We start from the raw sequence: 17333 nt of genomic DNA, 5'->3' as shown, positions 1-17333 counted from the left end.
TTCCTAGTCAAAGAAAGGGGTGACAGACGGCACCTGGAAAATCGGGTCACTCCCACCCTAATACTGCGCTTTTCCGACGGGCTTAAAAAACGGCGCACCAGGAGATTATATCCTGCACCTGGCTCAGAGGGTCCTATGCCCATGGAGTCTCGCTGATTGCTAGCACAGCAGTCTGAGATCAAACTGCAAGGCGGCAGTGAGGCTAGGGGAGGGGCGCCTGTGATTGCCCAGGCTTGATTAGGTAAACAAAGCAGCCGGGAAGCTCGAACTGGATGGAGCCCACCACAGCTCAAGGAAGCCTACCTGCCTCTGTAGGCTCCACCTCTGGGGGCAGGGCACAGACAAACAAAAAGACAGCAATAACCTCTGCAGACTTAAATGTCCCTGTCTGACAGCTTTGAAGAGAGCAGTGTTCTCCCAGCATGCTGCTGGAGATCTGAGAACGGGCAGACTGCCTCCTCAAGTGGGTCCCTGACCCCTGACCCCCGAGCAGCCTAACTGGGAGGCACCACCCAGTAAGGGCAGACTGACACCTCACACGGCCAGGTACTCCTCTGAGACAAAAATTCCAGAGGAATGATCAGACAGCAGCATTCGCGGTTCACGAAAATCCGCTGTTCTGCAGCCACCGCTGCTGTTACCCAGGCAAACAGCGTCTGGAGTGGACTTCTAGCAAACTCCAACAGACCTGCAGCTGAGGGTCCTGTCTGTTAGAAGGAAAACTAACAAACAAAAAGGACATCCACACCAAAAACCCATCTGTACATCACCATCATCAAAGACAAAAAGTAGATAAAACCACAAAGATGGGGAAAAAACAGAGCAGAAAATCAGGAAACTCTAAAAAGCAGAGTGCCTCTCCTCCTCCAAAGGAACGCAGCTCCTCAACAACAACGGAACAAAGCTGGACAGAGAATGACTTTGACGAGTTGAAAGAAGAAGGCTTCAGACGATCAAACTACTCCGAGCTACAGGAGGAAATTCAAACCAAAGGCAAAGAACTTAAAAACTTTGAAAAAAATTTAGAAGAATGTATAACTAGAATAACCAATACAGAGAAGTGCTTAAAGGAGCTGATGGAGCTGAAAGCCAAGGCTCGAGAACTACGTGAAGAATGCAGAAGCCTCAGGAGCCGATGCAACCAACTGGAAGAAAGGGTATCAGTGATGGAAGATAAAATGAATGAAATGAAGTGAGAAGGGAAGTTTAGAGAAAAAAGAATAAAAAGAAATGAACAAAGCCTCCAAGAAATATGGGACTATGTGAAAAGACCAAATCTACGTCTGATTGGTGTACCTGAAAGTGATGGGGAGAATGGAACCAAGTTGGAAAACACTCTGCAGGATATTATCCAGGAGAACTTCCCCAATCTAGCAAGGCAGGCCAACATTCAGATTCAGGAAATACAGAGAACGCCACAAAGATACTCCTCGAGAAGAGCAACTCCAAGACACAGAATTGTCAGATTCACCAAAGTTGAAATCAAGGAAAAAATGTTAAGGGCAGCCAGAGAGAAAGGTTGGGTTACCCACAAAGGGAAGCCCGTCAGACTAACAGCTGATCTCTCGGCAGAAACTCTACAAGCCAGAAGAGAGTGGGGGCCAATATTCAACATTCTTAAAGAAAAGAATTTTCAACCCAGAATTTCATATCCAACCAAACTAAGCTTCATAAGTGAAGGAGAAATAAAATCCTTTACAGACAAGCAAATGCTGAGAGACTTTGTCACCACCAGGCCTGCCCTAAAAGAGCTCCTGAATGAAGCACTAAACATGGAAAGGAACAACCGGTACCAGCCACTGCAAAATCATGCCAAATTGTAAAGACCATTGAGGCTAAGAAGAAACTGCATCAAACTAACGAGAAAAATAACCAACTAACATCATAATGACAGGATCAAATTCACATATAACAATATTAACTTTAAATGTAAATGGACTAAATGCTCCAATTAAAAGACACAGACTGGCAAATTGGATAAAGAGTCAAGACCCATCAGTGTGCTGTATTCAGGAAACCCATCTCATGTGCAGAGACACACATAGGCTCAAAATAAAAGGATGGAGGAAGATCTACCAAGCAAATGGAAAACAAAAAAAGGCAGTTGTTGCAATCTTAGTCTCTGATAAAACAGACTTTAAACCAACAAAGATCAAAAGAGACAAAGAAGGCCATTACATAATGGTAAAGGGATCAATTCAACAAGAAGAGCTAACTATCCTAAATATATATGCACCCAATACAGGAGCACCCAGATTCATAAAGCAAGTCCTGAGTGACCTACAAAGAGACATAGACTCCCACACAATAATAATGGGAGACTTTAACACCCCACTGTCAACATTAGACAGATCCACGTGACAGAAAGTTAACAAGGATACCCAGGAAGTGAACTCAGCTCTGCACCAAGTGGACCTAATAGACATCTACAGAACTCTCCACCCCAAATCAACAGAACATACATTTTTTTCAGCACCACACCACACCTATTCCAAAATTGACCACATACTTGGAAGTAAAGCTCTCCTCAGCAAATGTAAAAGAACAGAAATTATAACAAACTGTCTCTCAGACCACAGTGCAATCAAACTAGAACTCAGGATTAAGAAACTCACTCAAAACCGCTCAACTACATGGAAACTGAACAACCTGCTCCTGAATGACTACTGGGTACATAACGAAATGAAGGCAGAAATAAAGTTGTTCTTTGAAACCAACGAGAACAAAGACACAACATACCAGAATCTCTGGGACGCATTCAAAGCAGTGTGTAGAGGGAAATTTATAGCACTAAATGCCCACAAGAGAAAGCAGGAAAGATCCAAAATTGACACCCTAACATCACAATTAAAAGAACTAGAAAAGTAAGAGCAAACACATTCAAAAGCTAGCAGAAGGCAAGAAATAACTAAAATCAGAGCAGAACTGAAGGAAATAAGAGACACAAAAAACCCTTCAAAAAATTAATGAATCCAGGAGCTGGTTTTTTGAAAGGATCAACAAAATTGATAGACCGCTAGCAAGACTAATAAAGAAGAAAAGACAGAAGAATCAAATAGACACAATAAAAAATGATAAAGGGGATATCACCACCAATCTCACAGAAATACAAACTACCATCAGAGAATACTACAAACACCTCTATGCAAATAAACTAGAAAATCTAGAAGAAATGGATAAATTCCTCGACACATACACCCTCCCAAGACTAAACCAGGAAGAAGTTGAATCTCTGAATAGATCAATAACAGGAGCTGAAATTGTGGCAATAATCAATAGCTTACCAACCAAATAGAGTCCAGGACCAGATGGATTCACAGTCAAATTCTACCAGAGGTACAAGGAAGAACTGGTACCATTACTTCTGAAACTATTCCAATCAACAGAAAAAGAGGGACTCCTCCCTAACTCATTTTATGAGGCCAGCATCATCCTGATACCAAAGCCAGGCAGAGACACAACAAAAAAAGAGAATTTTAGACCAATATCCTTGATGAACATTGATGCAAAAATCCTCAATAAAATACTGGCAAACCGAATCTCGCAGCACATCCAAAAGCTTATCCACCATGATCAAGTGGGCTTCATCCCTGGGATGCAAGGCTGGTTCAATATACGCAAATCAATAAATGTAATCCAGCATATAAACAGAACCAAAGACAAAAACCACATGATTATCTCAATAGATGCAGAAAAGGCCTTTGACAAAATTCAACAACCTTCATGCTAAAAACTCTCAATAAATTAGGTATTGATGGGACGTATCTCAAAATAATAAGAGCTATCTATGAGAAACCCACAGCCAATATCATACTGAATGGGCAAAAACTGGAAGCATTCCCTTTGAAAACTGGCACAAGACAAAGATGCCCTCTCTCACCACTCCTATTCAACATAGTGTTGGAAGCTCTGGCCAGGGCAATTAGGCGGGAGAAGTAAATAAAGGGCATTCAATTAGGAAAAGAGGAAGTCAAATTGTCCCTGTTTGCAGATGACATGATGGTATATCTAGAAAACCCCACTGTCTCAGCCCAAAATCTCCTTAAGCTGATAAGCAACTTCAGCAAAGTCTCAGGATACAAAATCAATGTACAAAAATCACAAGCATTCTTATACACTAATAACAGACAAACAGAGAGCCAAATCATGAGTGAACTCTCATTCACAATTGCTTCAAAGAGAATCAAATACTTACAAATTCAACTTACAAGGGACGTGAAGGACCTCTTCAAGGAGAACTACAAACCACTGCTCAAGGAAATAAAAGAGGATACAAACAAATGGAAGAACATTCCATGCTCATGGGTAGGAAGAATCAATATCGTGAAAATGGCCATACTGCCCAAGGTAATTTACAGATTCAATGCCATCCCCATCAAGCTACCAATGACTTTCTTCACAGAATTGGAAAAAACTACTTTAAAGTTCATATGGAACCAAAAAAGAGCCCGCATCGCCAAGTCAATCCTAAGCCAAAAGAACAAAGCTGGAGGCATCACACTACCTGACTTCAAACTATACTACAAGGCTACAGTAACCAAAACAACATGGTACTGGTACCAAAACAGAAATACAGATTAATGGAACAGAACAGAGCCCTCAGAAATAACGCCGCATATCTACAACTATCTGATCTTTGACAAACCTGGGAAAAACAAGCAATGGGGAAAGGATTCCCTATTTAATAAATGGTGCTGGGAAAACTGGCTAGCCATATGTAGAAAGCTGAAACTGGATCCCTTCCTTACACTTTATACAAGAATTAATTCAAGATGGATTAAAGACTTAAACGTTAGACCTAAAACCACAAAAACCCTAGAAGAAAACCTAGGCATTACCATTCAGGACATAGGCATGGGCAAGGACTTCATGTGTAAAACACCAAAAGCAATGGCAACAAAAGCCAAAATTGACAAATGGGATCTAATTCAACCAAAGAGCTTCTGCACAGCAAAAGAAACTACCATCAGAGTGAACAGGCAACCTACAAAATGGGAGAAAATTTTCGCAACCTACTCATCTGACAAAGGGCTAATATCCAGAATCTACAATGAACTCCAACAAATTTACAAGAAAAAAACAAACAACCCCATCAAAAAGTGGGCAAAGGATATGAACAGACACTTCTCAAAAGAAGACATTTATGCAGCCAAAAAACACATGAAAAAATGCTCACCATCACTGGCCATCAGAGAAATGCAAATCAAAACCACAATGAGATACCATCTCACACCAGTTACAATGGCAATCATTAAAAAGTCAGGAAACAACAGGTGCTGGAGAGGATGTGGAGAAATAGGAACGCTTCTACACTGTTGGTGGGACTGTAAACTAGTTCAACCATTTTGGAAGTCAGTGTGGCGATTCCTCAGGGATCTAGAACTAGAAATACCATTTGACCCAGCCATCCCATTACTGGGTATATACCCAAAGGACTATAAATCAGTCTGCTATAAAGACACATGCACACGTATGTTTATTGCGGCACTATTCAGAATAGCAAAGACTTGGAACCAACCCAAATGTCCAACAGTGATAGACTGGATTAAGAAAATGTGGCACTTATACACCATGGAATACTATGCAGCCATAAAAAATGATGAGTTCATGTCCTTTGTAGGGACATGGATGAAACTGGAAATCATCATTCTCAGTAAACTATCGCAAGGACAAAAAAACAAACACCACTTTTCTCACTCATAGATGGGAATTGAACAATGAGAACACATGGACACAGGAAGGGGAATATCACACTCTGGGGACTGTTGTGGGGTGGGTGGATGGGGGAGGGATAGCATTAGGAGATATATCTAATGCGAAATGATGAGTTAATGGGTGCAGCACACCAGCATCACACATGTGTACATATGTAACTAACCTGCACATTGTGTACATGTACCCTAAAACTTAAAGTATAATAATAATAAAATAAAATAAATTTTTTTAATAAAAAAAACTTAAAAAAAAGAAAGAATCCAGTCCAAGTGTGAAGCCAACCCATGTGGGAGGGCAGAGTTGAAAGAACAGTTCCAAAATGGAGTCGAAGCCTTGATCAAGCCATTCCTGAATTCCAGTGATAACAACTAGAATTTTCCAGGTATCTTAGGCAATAAATTCTCTTTATTATTAAAAAAATTGTGTTATGTTAAATTAAGTAATAGCAAATCATTAAATGTCTGAGTCATTGCTATGTAAGTTAAAATATTGAAACATTAATAGGTAAACATAAATTAACGTTTATATACTTTAACATCATATTTTTATATGGCATAGTAAAACTAAATATATTTAGATCTGTTAGTAAACAGAAATTGAGAAAACCTCTTTCTAAGGAATTTTAAATGGTTTTCATCAAAAAATACTAGTATAAAATAATTCAAAATTACTTACTTTTTAGGTTTTTCACTGAAAATTAGTTACTAGGTTAAAACTGTGATATGGTTTGGCTGTGTCCCAACCCAAATATGGAATTCTAGCTCCCATAATCCCCACATGTTGTGGGAGGGGCCTAGTGGGAGGTAATTGAATTATGGGGGTGAGTCTTTCCCATGCTGTCCTCATGATATTGAATAAGTCTCAAGAGATCTGATGGTTTTCTTATTGGGGGTTCCCTTGCACGCACATGCTCTCTCACTTGCCTGCTGCCATGTAAGATGTGACTTGCTCCTCCCTGCCTTCCACCATGATTGTGAGGCTTCCCCAGCCATATGGAACTGTGAGTCAATTAAATCTCATTCCTTTATAATTACCCAGTCCTGGGTATGTCTTTATTAGCAGTGTGAGAACAAACTAATGCAAACTGTAATCAGTATGTGTAACTAAAACTACCAGATATAAGAGAAACATGTCTATATACAGAACATATAAAGAAAATACGATGTAAAGAAAGTTGAAAAGACAGAGTAATTTTTTTTTTTTTTTTTTACTTGAGAGAGAACTTTGTATGGTCATAATAAGCGAGAAGGGAAAGTAAATTTTTGTCCTATGGTAAAATGTGAGATACAGCTAATGTTTTAAGCAAGCTGTAGAAGGTTTGTGAAAGATGGATCTTGTGAAAGAAATTTTGTGTGTGATCAAGTTGGCTGAAATTAAAAGGGGATTATTTAATTTCTCTAAAAACTTATCATTAATATTAAAAGCACACTGATGCAGGGTCAGGATCTGGGGTATCCTATAAGAATAACAGGGTTTTCTTAGAGCATTGTTCTGCTCTCTAATAGAAAATTTTAGGCCAGGCATGGTGGCTCACGCTTGTAATCCCAGCACTTTGGGAGGCCGAGGTGGGCAGATCACAAGGTCAGGAGTTCGAGACCAGCCTGGACAACACAGTGAAACCCCATCTCTACTAAAAATACAAAAATTATCTGGGTGTGGTGGCAAGTGCCTGTAGTTCCAGCTACTCAGTAGGCTGAGGCAGGAGAATCATTTGAATCCAGGAGGTGGAGGTTGCAGTGAGCGAAGACTATGCCATTGCACTCTAGCCTGGGCAACAAAAGGAGACTGTCTCAAAAAAAAATAAAAAGAAAGAGAGAAAGAAAAGAAAAGAAAATTTTAAAAGGTTATAAAAGCTTTATGGAAATCTTATCTTGTGTGGTCAAAGCTGATTAAGATTGGATGGATTTGTTTACAAGGTTTTATTAAAATAACTTTATCATTAATAATATACTGATGCAAAGGTAGAACTTGGTATTTTCTTTTGAATAGGATTTTTATATAATATTAAAGAGATAATAAAAATCTTTTGTTTACCTTTTGAGTAAACTGTCAAAAAAGAGAAAGATTCTGTTGGTCTCATACTGTCTTTATTAGGTATTTTGATTTTTTTAAAAACTAAGTCTTCTCTCTATCAAAGAATAAAGATTTTTGCCTTTTTGAAATCTTGGAATTATCACTTTGGCTAAATGAATCTCATTTTATAGTTACTTACAATCCTATTTTGAACAAATGTTTTAAACCTTTAATATTTGACATACTTCCTCAAATCACATGTTAAATTCTAAAACTGTGTTTTCCAAAATAACCCCTGTAAGTCCAAGACAGACATATTAGGCTTATTTGGTATAGTATATTCATACAGGAAGTACTGTCAAATAAGAAATGGTGTTTAGCATTCTTTGGGTATATTTATATAAATGTGTTAGTAATATGTGTCCCAAAATTCTATGAGCTTTCTAAAATTCTGATTTGCCTTGATATATGTTATCAGTGATAATTATGCTTATTATGTTAAATTATTATAGGCCACAGACATAAACAAATTTACTTTTCCATTGTATATATAACTATGATCATTTTAAGTCATTTGCACAGTTAATTACTTAATTCTGATGCATTTTCTAAAAGCTCTTTACAAGCAAGTAAAATTCTAAAGTGTTGTGTCTTCAAAGAAGTTCATGCAAGGATGGAAAAGACTGACGTGAATATAGGTTTCTGATTACTTGGAGATCATACCATTGGACTAAGAAAAAACTTCCAGGATTCTAACTGAAGAGCTGATATGTTCATGAGAATTGCTAACCTAACATCAAGTGGAACAAGAATCAATTCCATGAGACTAAACTAATAGAGGACTAAAATAATTTTTAATGATTTTTTTGTTTGAGACATTGCTGATGCTTTTTATGTTTTATTTTCTAGAGTCAAGAAAACTATTTTTTTTCTTTGTGAGCCATTTATAGCTTCTAGCAATTGGGTGAAGTATACTTTTGTGAGTAAAGCCAAAACAATCGACTTTCTCTGTATCACATTTCTCCAAAATTTGGGAACTATTTGTGAGTACTCTTAATTTCTAGCAATGTAGTTGTTTATATAAATTCAACAAAAATCTGTATTCTTTTTTAAGATACATAATTAGATATACTGGTTCTTTTACTGAAACTTTGACTGGAATGGCATAGTTTCAGATATAATCAGACTGCTTTGAGGAATTGATGTGGACTTTATAGAGCCAATTAAAAAAACCCTTGGAAAGACTGGTCTGGTACTTTGTCTGCACAGTTCCTTTATAAGGTTTCTGTCCTTGTGGTAACTAAAGAATGTCACTTTCTGACAGGACCAGGAACCTCAGGTTATTTTGGGATCTCAAGAAGAGCAGAGTTCAGCCATTTTTTACAAGTACTGCAGACAGTCTGATGGCAAATCCTGGATTGGCTGGCCTTGGGGCTTTTAAAAGCTGAATCTAAAGCTACTGTGGAAGTCCCGGTAAAGCCAACTTAAAAGAGACTATATGGCCATTCACTGTTCTTCTTGCACTTCAGGCAAATAAGCAGGCAAAGTATCACAACACTAAAACTTATTTTGCAAATAAATTGGTTCAACTAAGATTTGTCTTTGGTAAAAATGGAGAACTGGATAAAGAAAAAATGTTTCAGAAAAAAACTATAGTATGCCTGTTATTAGATTCTAGTCTTGTCCATTGTTTTTGAGTTTTATTATTGGCCTACAATTTGGATTAAATCTTGAATTACTTCCTGGCTACGAGTCTCTAAAGAAGAACCTGGATTTAATTTTCTTCATGATATTTTTAGTTGACTCCCTAATGGAATAGTTTTGCCTTTGTTGTTGTTCTGGCATTTAAATTTTATTTTTAGTTATAATCCATACATGGATTATATTTCCACTATCTCTGGTTGTTTTCCTTCTTCTGAGGAAACTGAATTGATGATACTCTGAAGTCTAGGTACGATTCAACAAGCAACAGCAGCCATAAATCAATGACTCTGACAGAACTACTTGGGAATGAGCCTTCCTGATGATGGACACCTTGATACTCAAATTTTGATCATCAATGCTGTTAAGAAGAAAGATTTTTGATCAAAAGGGGGAAATGAGAGAAGAAAATCACTTTTATCTGAGGAATGCAAGCTATCTTAATTAACAGGCCCAGAGAGACATTAAAATGAAACAGCAATTACATCCTCCTAGTCCCTTTGCGCTATGTATTTATCTCTTGAAACTGCTTGCTATCACCATAAGTAGCTGTAACTTAACATAAAGATGCCACACTGGACACTATAACCCACACCCTAGAGCTAAACAATGCATAGCCAACCACTTGTCAATGTTATTTCTGTAAATCAGTGAGAATGCCTGACAAACAACTTTGTATCAGCTCACTCCTTGTCTCCCATTTTTTCCTTTAAAAATCTATTTGTAATTGCTGCTAATTTGAGTGAAGATTCAGAGCAATTTGAATCTATGATCCTGGCTTGCAATTCTCAAGCTTGGCCCAAATAAACTCTCTACTTATATTAATTTTGCCTCAGGTTCTTCCTTTTAAGTTGACAGAACAAAAAATTTAAAATGTCAAAATAGTATTTTTGATTTATTAAGGCTCAAGATAGAACAAAAATATTTTTTCTTTTAAAAATAAAAGCCTTAATTTGTTAAGTTTTTAAAAGTGATCTGTGAACAGGGTAATTCATAAGATAAGAAGGAGATATGTGTGTGTGTGTATATATATGTGTATGTATATATATATATACACACACACATACACTAATAATTTGTTGACAAATAAAGCTTTTGAATTATAATACATTTCCTTTCACTTACTGTGGTTAATTTTCCCTGTCATTTATCATTGTACCAGTAACACTATTTTGGGGGGGGAAAAGACAGTAAAATGCAAGCATTAAGGGACACATTTGAAAGTAAATATTTTTCCAATACCAAGCACATGATCAATCATATCTTCCATGCTGAACATATATTCTTCTCTCTGTGTGGGGGTGCCAGCTATTTAGTGGTACATAGAGAAACCTATTTTACCCTTAATCCAATAAATCTCACAGGGGACACCACTATAACATATGTCAGTGATTTTCTTTCTTGGAAATGGTCTACTATATATTTAACCCCTTCTCTTTATCTCTTCAGAAATTTTAAAATTTGCATAAAAATTTCAACACACTTTTACTTAATTATTTTTTTACTTGGAAAAAGTATAGCAAATTAGAATATTTAAAATATTAAACCCTAAATATGAGGACTTTATATCAAAAGAAATGTCATTAATAATCTAATATGATAAATAACATCAAAAGTCCTATTAATACATTTCTATCAAAATATAGACACTTATTATTTTTCAGTTGGATTGTTACATACCTGAGCTTCTGGTTGTACTGTTTGACCTTTTCCAGCGAGGCTGCATTTATCTGAGCTTGAAATTCTTCCACAGAAACATTGTCTCTGTAATAATATCCTTCCATGCTCTCCAGTGCTGTGTAAACAAGTAAACTTATTTTACAAGCAATTTTATAACTCAGTTTCTCCACATGTAGTATAATTTTATTGATTATTAGTAAATTCAGCAAATAGGACCAATTATCAACATATATGCAAAAAAACTATGTTAGGTCCAAAAATGAATGAAAACTCTTCTGCTCTCAAAATAAATATCAAACATTTGGTGATTTTTCTGTCCAATGGGCAAAGAAAATTTCTGGTTTAACTGTCCTCTATTTTTAAAACATTTTGTATATGTTGTGGGAGCCCAAAATATGCCACTCCAAAATATAACTGTAGGAGACCAGAATATATCACCCCAAAATATGTCTCATTGGCATAAGGATTATTTTGATCTTGTTATTTTGAGAAACTGCGCACAGACACAGGAGAAACTCTGAAAACCCAGTAGAAGTTTCCCTTTGATAAGGAAAATTTACATCCATAAAGGAAACCTCTACTTGTAAGAGTGTCTCCCCCTCTGTACTAGGAAGAGAAGGAAGATGATCACAGATAGTTTTATCTGCACAACAAATCTTACCCTTTTTTTATAGTGCTTTCCTGGTCACCTCCCCATAACTAGGTCTTCCCTAGACCCTCCTTCTGTTTCAGTGGAAAATGGTTATATTTAAGCCTAAGTTCAAAGCTACCTCTTTCAGATTTAGTCACTATTCCTTAGGTATCTCCCATGTATACATGAGGTAAACCTGTTATTAAACCTCTGTTTGTTTTTCTCTTGTTAACTTGTCTTTTGCTATGGGGACCATCCCAACTAAGAACTATGAAAGGTAGAGAGAAAATTATTTTTCCTCTTCTAAACATTCTTTGTGAAGCTAAACTCACACTTCCGATGTATTTGATATTTATACACACACGTCTATTACATATGACACATGTATGTACATATTCGCAACATATGTATGAGAGGAAGAACTGTGCATTAATGTATGTCAGAGGCCTGGCACAGTGGCTCATGCCTATAATTCCAGCACTTTGAGAGCCAAGGCAGGTGGATCATTTGAGGTCAGAAGTTCAAAACTAGCCTAGGCAACATAGCGACACCCTGTCTCTAAAAAAACAAAGTTAAAAAATTAGCCTGGCATGGTGGCATGCACCTGTAGTCCTAGTTACTCAGGAGGCTGAGGTGGTAAGATAACTTGAGCCCAGGACTTTGAAGCTGCAGTAAGCTAGGATCGTGCCACTGGACTCCAGTCTGGGGGACAGAGTAAGACTCTGTCTTTTAAAACAACAGTAACAACAACAAAAACATGTCAGAGTAAAAAAATGGAAATTTTCATTCCCCATGCATATTCACATTCTTGTATAACCTTAATTAAGAAATATTAATGTAATAAAAAGTATAAATTGAAATCTTAGAAAATCACCTCTACTCAAATTGTCAATTTAGTTATAATATCTCATTAATTTTAAATGTATTTTGAATAGCATATAAATTTCCTTTTTAGTAACATTTTTGATTCAGTCTTTTTCCTTTAACCTTTATGAGGTATCATTTAAAAAATTTTGGAGAGGAAATAAATCACAGGACAAGGGCCCAGAAATACAAGATTTCCTGTGGAAAGGTTGCCAGTAACAGGAATGGCTATGGATCCAAGTTGGAAATGTAAATTATTTTCCCTTGAACTGCATCACTACCTATGAGCCTCAATTTTTAATAAACAATTTCAAAATTCAAAACAATCTTCTTTCAAGACTGCTAAATGCACTAGTTTCTAAACTAAATCACGAGATTTCTTTAAAGTGAAAGAAACTATCACCATTTTGAGGGGGGAAAATAGGAAACTGACTGCTAATTTTATCTGTGCTATAGTTTTATTAAACTAGTCAGAATTCCAGAACACTGAAGAAAACAATGAAATTTTAAAGATCCATGTCAAATTTCCAGATTTTTTTTAAATGGAAATTTAAAAAATTGGTTTATAGTTGAGAAAAGCAATTATAGAAGATTAGAGAGAAAACATACTACATTTACTTCAGTACAGAAAATGAAATTTGTGTGCTTGTTTCACAGATTTTTAATTTGTTTATTTCTTATGGCTTCTGGGAAGGAGCCCAGGAAACTTTACCCTTAAAATATGACACTCTGGTATACTGATTACTTTAAATTAAAGGCTTCTGCAAGTCAACAGATATCGGATGAGGCTTTTCTCTGATATGCCCTATCTACCTTAAGACTAGACCTGCAAAAGAAAACACAATTGCTTTCCCTACCCTCCCTGGAAATCTCATTATCTATCCTAGAAAAGAAGACTGTGGAATGTAACCCACCTAGAAGGACTTCTCCCACAAGATAATATCTATTTCTCCAGCTCATTCAAATTCCAAGACAATCATTTACAAGTTAATTTCTGTCTCCTGGGCCCATTCATTCTCCCTAATAAACATTTTACTACCTCCTACATTCCCCACCTCCCCCATCGCCTATGAAGAAGGGTATATAAGTATCTGGACCTCACTGAGGTATTGGGTAATCACTCTCCCATGATTTTGCCCCATGCACATTAAATAAATTTTGTATGCTTTGTTTCCTTATTAATCTGCCTACTGCAAGTTCATTTTCAGCAAACCTTCAAAGAGAAAAGGACAGGCTTTCTCTCTTAGAGCCTACATCTTCGTTAATTAGAATAGTTGTAACTGGCTCAACAAAATTATGGTCCTGAATACACACAGGAAATAAAAGAAACTCTCCCTGATAAAATAATCCTTAAATACGTGCCATGTTCACAAGCTGCCATTTGTGAAAGGTAAATATCCGAGGAGAATTCAGTCTATCAATAGTCATACTTCAAGATAAATTACTCTTACCAGCTGGAAAGCTGATGTATTAGAGTAAAATTCCAGTTTCTGCTGTGTGACTTTGGTCAAGTTAATTAATATCTGAGATTCTCAGGTTCTGCATTTTTGACTTGCAACATAAAAGTACCTACTAATTATGGTTAATGAGAAAGAATTTAATTAAATAATAGTATTAGGACAGCTCACGAGTATTCTTACTTATTGAATGAGTTTTATTTACTAGGCAACATGCCAAATGCTGTACAGGTATTACCTAATTTAATTCCAATGAGATACTGATTATGCAGAATGTGCTTAGCCAAACACAAAGTTTGTAGGACTAAGAGAAGGGTCCATGCAAAAACACTTTGATTTGTGACTTAAAACCAGAAAGACAGGAAGGAGAACAGTGGGATGGCACAGCAGTGGAACTGCGAGGGGAGAGGGCTTGGGGGAAACCACCTGGGAACTAATTTTTGTAAAGATCTTGATGGTTCAACTTTGGCCAGAATGGCCAGTCCTGTCCCAAATTTTATATAAGAACAAGTATATAAACATAATTTAATATAATTTTAATGAATACTTCTACAATCTCATAAATTTCCATTTTCATTACATTTTTGACAATATTACTCCAAATTAACAAGGCAGTTAAAATTCGCAATCACATAAAATTTTTTAAAAATTGGAAAAGTGCCTAACAATTTTGCCAAGAGTCTTAGTAAGAATTCTGTGTCACATGTATAGGGTTGTGGGGAATGAACAAAAAAAAGATGAGTTTTATATTTAAAAACTAAAATTTGTATGACAGAGAAGAGGAGAGATGACAACATTCCCTATTTTAGCTAAACAACTTGTTTATTTATTGTTATAAAAAACCCAGAACAACATTCTACCAAATTAAATAACATGTTAATTTCAAACATGTTAAATTTGGCATTTCCTTGTCTAATTTCCTTAGTTCTCATCCATAAAATATTTCTCAAAAGCAGTATCAACATACTTGGTTGAATATTTAGTTTATTTACTTCTACTACTTTTCAAGTAGAGGAAGAAAAACATTCCATTAAATTTAGGTAGTCAGCAAAAAAGGAAAACCTAATGAATGTTAGAGAAAATTAAAGACTAAATTATTCTTAGACTGAAGCGAGCTACATTTCCACTTACTCAAAATACCTTTCAAGGCTTTCCCAAGAAAGGGATTAATCAGTAAAAACATAGAATCTCTGAAGAATAATTTTAAGAATAGTGTGAGTCTGCTAACACTTTCCTTTGACAGCACACTTGTTTGGTTAAATAAGACACGGCACATGCACTGCTAGAATTCCCCAGAAATGGTCACCATGGGTCTTAATTCCTCAGAATTGGTCCCAGTTATTGGGAGAGAAGCAAGATTTGTTGATCCCATTATGACATGTGAGAATGGCCGTGTGATACATAATCATGTTTTGTGATTCTAAATGTCTCGAAATGGAGTCATTTATGACAACTCACTCAGCCCACAGTGAAACTGCTGACCCTTCAAAGTGATAAGCGTATGTATGGTGGACTGAGGTGATAAGATGACACCTGCCGTGGCCAGGCACCTCTGAGACACCACAGGAAAGTGAAGCCAAAGGGGCTGAGATGATGACTACGGACACACTCCTGTGGAGGGCCATAAAAACAGCAAGAAACTGACAATAGTTGAGATGCCTGCAGAAGCTTTGCCAGGAGAACTCTGAGGCCTCCTCACCATTGGCAGTGGCCGCTAGAAGCTCTGCCAGGAGACGAGCAGGGACCGCCATCCCTTTGCTGGCCAGTGTTTCCAGGGAAATCCAGGCCTTCCTTATGCCTCAGCCAGCCTGCGGGCCTCCTGAGCTACTCACCATGGTTTGTTTCCCCTCTCTTTTATGTCTGCCTGTGTGCATTGAGTATATTTGCATGATTGTTGGTGTGTGAAAGCCTTGCAATAAACCATGAATTTGACAGCATTTAATTGGCCATTGAGTCATCATGAAACCTCCCATCCTCCTCCAATAGGAGTTGGCACAACTAAGCTGATTGGAACCGTGCTGTCTGAAGAGAGGTGGGTTTACACCTTCACACAGACTCCTAACATTTTGGAAATCTCCATCCTAGAAACGATTTCTTCTTTTGTAAAAAAGCTATATTGTTTCAATTATAAATATTGTGTAAAACCCAAATGGAAAACTAAAAGATTTATCTTTTTATTTATTTTTTTTTGAGAGGGAGTATCGCTCTGTCGCCACGGCTGGAGTGCAGTGGCACGATCTCGACTCACTGCAAGCTCTGCCTCCCGAGTTCACGCCATTCTCCTGCCTCAGCCTCCTGAGTAGCTGGGACTATAGGCGCCTGCCACCACGCCTGGCTAATTTTTTGTATTTTTAGTAGAGACGGGGTTTCACCGTGTTAGCCAGGATGGCTATGATTTCCTGACCTCGTGATCCACCCACCTGGGCCTCCCAAAGTGCTGGGATTACAGGCATGAGCCACCGTGCCTGGCCAAGATTTATCTTTTAAAGAGCCTTAAGAAGAGTTTAGGAGGAAAAAAAAATTGAATAAAGGGCACTTAGAAAATGACAATGTTTATAACAAAACGCTCCCTTTCATTTAAAAGAGAAAGCACTCAAGTTTCTATGTGATTTTTATTATTCTCGGAGCAAAGAAAGATACCTTGTAAAGAGGTAAGACTTAGGGGTGGTTGGTTTGGGTGGCAGCTTTTTTTTTTTCATAGGAGGTAAAAAAACGAGAATACTCAAGAGTGTGCTGGCAGAGACAAGACCAGCATCACATATCCTATTTGGTTTAAGGCAAACTACCATCAGGAGACCCAGGAAATAGGTATTTAACAACACTTTACAAGAAAGGGATGCTATACTTCAGGATGCTTTATATTCACTATATATATTCAAAGACCTGTATATGATGCCACATTCCTGAGAGGTAGAATACCCGGTTCCAGGAACCAAGGGTGAAAGCAGAAATGACCGTGCTTAACATCTGTCGAGGGTTGTATGTGCCCACAAAAAGATATGACAAGGTCCTAACCCCCGGGGCCTACAAATGTGTCCTTATTTTTGGTTTTGTTTGTTTTGAGATAGGGTCCCACTCTGTTGCACAGGTTGGTGTGCAGTAGTGCTATCACAATTCACTAAACCTCGGCCTCTTAGACTCAAGTGATCCTAGATCCAAGTGATCCTTCCACCTCAGTCTCCCGAATAGGTAGGACTACAGGTGTGTGCCACCAGAACCAGCTAATTTTTTTTTTTTTTTAGAGGTGAGGTCTCCCTATGTTGCCCAGGCTG

General features: G+C 37.3%; 1 protein-coding gene across 4 annotated transcripts in view; it reads right to left on the bottom strand.

Annotated features, from left to right (window-relative positions):
• PREX2 (phosphatidylinositol-3,4,5-trisphosphate dependent Rac exchange factor 2) overlaps positions 1–17333 on the bottom strand; it is a 308213-nt gene that overhangs the window by 85065 nt on the left and 205815 nt on the right. For all 4 annotated transcript variants that reach the window (XM_054561712.2, XM_024251586.3, XM_054561713.2 and 1 more), the window contains exon 35: positions 11110–11224. In XM_054561712.2, the coding sequence (XP_054417687.1) occupies positions 11110–11224 (115 nt within the window). The remainder of the gene's footprint in view (positions 1–11109; positions 11225–17333) is intronic.

Source organism: Pongo abelii, chromosome 7 (assembly GCF_028885655.2).
Source record: "Pongo abelii isolate AG06213 chromosome 7, NHGRI_mPonAbe1-v2.0_pri, whole genome shotgun sequence".
In the NCBI taxonomy this organism is placed as follows: domain Eukaryota; kingdom Metazoa; phylum Chordata; class Mammalia; order Primates; family Hominidae; genus Pongo; species Pongo abelii.
Note: the sequence above shows the minus strand (reverse complement) of the source record. Positions and strands in the feature narration are given on the sequence as shown.